General features: G+C 47.7%; 1 protein-coding gene across 1 annotated transcript in view; it reads right to left on the reverse strand.

Annotated features, from left to right (window-relative positions):
- Positions 1 to 438: 438 nt before the first annotated feature.
- Positions 439 to 4,622, reverse strand: part of LOC102815635 (iron/zinc purple acid phosphatase-like protein-like) — a 20,143-nt gene continuing 15,959 nt past the window's right edge. The window contains exons 11-12 of the mRNA XM_006871443.1: positions 3,741 to 3,878; positions 439 to 504 (exon numbers count right to left, since the gene is read on the reverse strand). Of these exons, the coding sequence (XP_006871505.1) occupies positions 439 to 504; positions 3,741 to 3,878 (204 nt within the window). The remainder of the gene's footprint in view (positions 505 to 3,740; positions 3,879 to 4,622) is intronic.

Below are 4,622 nucleotides of genomic sequence, written 5' to 3' on the forward strand. Positions count from 1 at the left end.
GAGAAAGACACTGGCGCCACCTGCTGGTGTGTAGTGTCATGACAGTTCACATTGCTAAGTCTCTTGCCCTGGAGGGCAATAGAAGAAAAAGCCCAGGTGCATTGTCAGCAGAAATGCAAACTCCACAAAGCCACAGTCACAAGACTCTTTATTTCCAACATTCCATGGGTGCTCAACCCAGTCAACCACGCAGAGGAACTGGGCTGTAGCCACCTGAGAGCCTCCCTGCTTCATTCTCCGCACACAAACCTGCCCACCCTTCACAGGACTGACTCCCACCTCTCCGGGAGGAGAGAGCTCCCTCAGAGCTGTGTCCACCCCACACGGGGTCTCAGGAGAGCAGGGGAATCGGGGCCCGCCCTGACTCCCCACCAGGGCCTGGGCAGTGTCTGGTCACATTGGCCAAGCTGGTCAGACCCAGGTTCCTGATGAGCTGCCCTAGAGGTACATCATCCGATTGGTCAGGGGCCTCACCACCCAGAAGTCATCCACTATCTTGCCATCCTGAGAGGGATAAAAACAGGAAGGCAATGAGGACTGAAAGCTTGGACTCAGAGTCCAGAATACTGGGTTCAAATCCCAGTTCTGCCTCTGATGGGCTATATGACCTCAAGCAAGACGCTAAACCTCTCTGAATCTTCGTTTTCTCGATTGAAAAGTTGTTGTCGTTATGTGCCGTGGAGTCTGTTCCGACTCATAGCAACCCTGTACAGGGTTTCCGAGGCTGTAAATCTTTATGGGAGCAGAAAGCCTCATCTGTCTCCCACTGAACAGCTGGTAGTTTCGAACTGCTGACGGTTGAGATTAGCAGCCCAATTCATAACCACTATGCTACCAGAGCTCCTTAATTGAAAAGGATGAGCATTGGACTGCTAACCACAAGGTCAGCAGTTCAAACCCACCAGACACTCCTCAGAAACCCTATAAAGGGTCACAATGAGTCAGAACCAACTCGACAGCACTTAACAACGACTTCACCTCATAGATGGTGGGGTTGGTGGTTGGTGGTTGGTGGGAGTCAGCTCAGACTCATAGAAACCCTGTGAAGGGTTTCTGAGGCTGTAAATCTTTATGGGAACAGAAAGCCTCATCTTTCTCCTGTGGAACACCTGGTGGACTCGAACTGCTGACTTTGCAGTTATCAGCCCAATGTATAACCCATTACACTACCGGGGTTCCTTGTAGATGGTAGAAGGCATAGGGATATTGATAAAGGACTTAAAAGGGGGCCCAGTACATGGCAAGGAATGTATAAATATTACTGTTAAGTGTTGTAGAGTCGGTTACAACTCACAGACACCCTATATAGGGTTTCTAAGGAGCGGCTGGTGGGTTTGAACCACTGACCTTGTGAACCTTGCAGTTAGCCGTCCAGTCCTTATCCTGCAGTGTAGGTCATTATTATTAGAGTACGGATCCCAGAGTCAAACCTTGGTTTATATCCCGGCACAATCACTGTTTGTGCGGCCTTAAGCACGTGACCTGCCTCTTTAAGCCTAACTTCCGTCCTAAAAATTAGAGAACCATAGACTAGCCCCAGAGTATTATGGGGAGAACTGAATAGGAGAGTACACATAATGCTGGAGCCCAGCATATATTGCCAAGAAAACATCATTATTTGTAACAAAAAGAAGATGGTCTTTGGGGCCAGAGCCCAGCTCTGCTACACTCCAACTGTGTGAACCTGGGAGTGATTTCCCTTCTTCAAGCCTCAGTCCCCTCATCTATAGAATGGGAAGAATGCCACCCCATGGGATTGTTGGAATGATGAAAATACTGGTAAACATAAAGTGCAGATGGACACTAAGGACAAGGGACTCTCTGTGAGATGAGACAGACTGGCATGGCAGCTGCAATAATGAGGATGATGCGGGATAGGGCATGATTCATTCTATTGTACACGAGGTTGTCAGAGTCAGAGATGGCTTGATGACAGCTATCTATCTATCCATTCATCCATTTATCCATCCATCCGCCCATCTATCCATCCATCCATCCATTCATCCATTTATCCATCCATCTGCCCATCTATCCATCCATCCATCCACCCATCCATCCATCCATCCATCCATCCATCCATCCATCTATCCATCCAACCATCTATCCATCCATCTATCCATTCATCCATTATCCATCCATCCATCCATCTATCCATCCATCCATCCATCCATCCATCCATCCATCCATCTATCCATCCATCTATCCATTCATCCATTTATCCATCCATTCACCCATCTATCCATCCATCCATCCATCTGCCCATCTATCCATCCATTCATCCATTTATCCATCCATCTGCCCATCCATCCATCCATCCATCTATCTATCCATCCATCCATCTATCCATCCATCCATTCATTCATCCATTTATCCATCCATCTGCCCATCTATCCATCCATCCATCCATCCATCTATCCATCCATCCATCTATGTACAGTGGAGGATCAGTGAAAAGGAGGAAGACCCCCAATGAGATGGCCTGGTACAGTGGCAGCAACAATGGGCTCAAGTGTAGCAACTGTGAGGGTGGTACAGGACCGGGCAGGGTTTCCTTCTGTGGTGCAGAGGGGTCGCTGAGAGTCAGAACCAACTCAACGACACCTAACATCTACCTATCTATCTGTCTATCTATCTATCCATCTATCTATGAGGAGGCTTCAAAAAGTTTGTGGAAAATGGAATGAAAAGATAATGGATTTTTTGAAGCCCCCCCCCCCATATCTATCCATCCAAATATAAACTACCTACACAATTTTTTTAAAAAAATAGAAAAATTCACAGCCATTGAATCAATTCTAACTTGTAACAACCCTACAGCACAGAGTAGAATTGCTCCATAGGGCTTCTGAGACTAAATCTTAGAAATCTTTATGAGAGCAGAATGCTTCATATTTCTTTCGTGGAGCAGCTGGTGGGTTCAAACTGCTGCTGACCTTTCAGTAAGCAGCCCAATGCTTAATCCATGACACCACCAGGTCACACAATGTTGTTTTTGAGTGCCGAGTCGATTCCAACCCATAGTAACCCTGTATGTGGTTTCCAAAGAGCAGATGGTGAGCTTGAACCACCCACCGTGCAGTAGCGCATTAACCCACAGCGCCACCCCAGGACTCCACAGAAACTGCTCAAAACTCCACAGACGTTACAATTTTAAAACTACAATGGCAAAAATAAGCCAGCCAGTATTGGTTGAGTCCATCTAATCTTAAGCAGAGTCTTGGTGTGGCGCTCCAGAAAAATGTACTGGACTGCAAGGTTGGTTTGAATCACAAGGTTGGAGGTTCAAACTTGCCAGCCACTCCTCGGAAAACCTATAAGAGTCGCTATGAGTTGGAACCGACTCAACAGCACTTAACAACAACAACAATCCTAAGCCACCCCTACCACACACACATCATACTGTTTCTCCTCAGCCTGCCTCCCACAGTTGGTATTTATTTCCCTTCCCCGCCTCATGATGATAAATACCTATAGAATTTATCTTGTCCCAGATGCTGTTCCAAGCACTTTCTATATAAGAAGTCATTCAATTCCCAAATCATCCTTTGAGGTAGAAATTATTACTATCTCCATCTTACAAATGGGAAAACTGAGGCTCAGAGAGGTTAAAGAAGCCACTCAAGGTCACCCAGCTAGTAAGTACTTGAGGCAGGATCTGAACCCAGGTTGTCTGGCTCTAGAGTCCACACATGTAACAATTTGACCTCAACACACAGAGACCTAGCCTGCCCTTCACTGACCTGGTCATCAGACACTTGCTGGATGTGAACGTGGGTCCCGTTGAGGATGTGTAGCCGCGTGTATCCGTATTCCCTCACACGTATAGCACTCCAGGGTTGTGGGAAGATGACAAAGGGGGTCAGCCGCTCCTCACAGCCCTGCCAGAGAGAATCAGTGAGACCTGGGGCTGGGGCATGTGGAGGACTCTCAGGGGAAGAGAGAAAACCTGCAGGTCGGTGCCCTGTCTCCCTCAAGAAAGACAAAGTTGGCAATGACTCAACTTCACTAACACTTACAATTGAATATTTGACCCAGCCAGGCTGCCCCTGCCACAGGTCTCTGACTTCCAGAAAAGTGCACACAGCTGACGAGACTGCCCACTACAGCATTTTCTGTAAAAGCCCTGATTTGGAAACCAGCCAAATAGCTGTCAGTAGGGGTCAGTTAAATAAATTATAGTAGCATCACCATTACTAAGAAGGATGGGATACGGGAAGGCATTCAAGATGGTTAGGAAGAGGAAAAGCAAGCTGCAGAATGGAAGAAACTGGAGGGCCTCTCCCCTCAATGCACCGTGGATCCTCAAAGGAAGCTTATTAAAAATGCCCGTGCTATGGGCCAGGTGCTAAGGAGCTCTGGTAGTGTAGTGGTTATGAATCGGGCTGCGAACTGTAAGGTCAGCAGTTCGAAACTACCAGCGGTTCCGCGGGAGAAAAATGAGGCGTTCTGCTCCCGTAAAGATTAACAGCCTCGGAAACCCTGTGCAGGGTCGCTATGAGTTGGAAGCGACTCCACGGCACATAACAACAACAACAACAATGGGCCAGGTGAGGAGGGTGAGGAGCCAGCCTTGCCGAGTGGGCAGAACAGAGAAAGGAACTCTGGTGGTGCCGCAGGATAAG

This window comes from Chrysochloris asiatica, unplaced genomic scaffold (genome assembly GCF_000296735.1).
Source record: "Chrysochloris asiatica unplaced genomic scaffold, ChrAsi1.0 scaffold00168, whole genome shotgun sequence".
NCBI classification, from domain to species: domain Eukaryota; kingdom Metazoa; phylum Chordata; class Mammalia; order Afrosoricida; family Chrysochloridae; genus Chrysochloris; species Chrysochloris asiatica.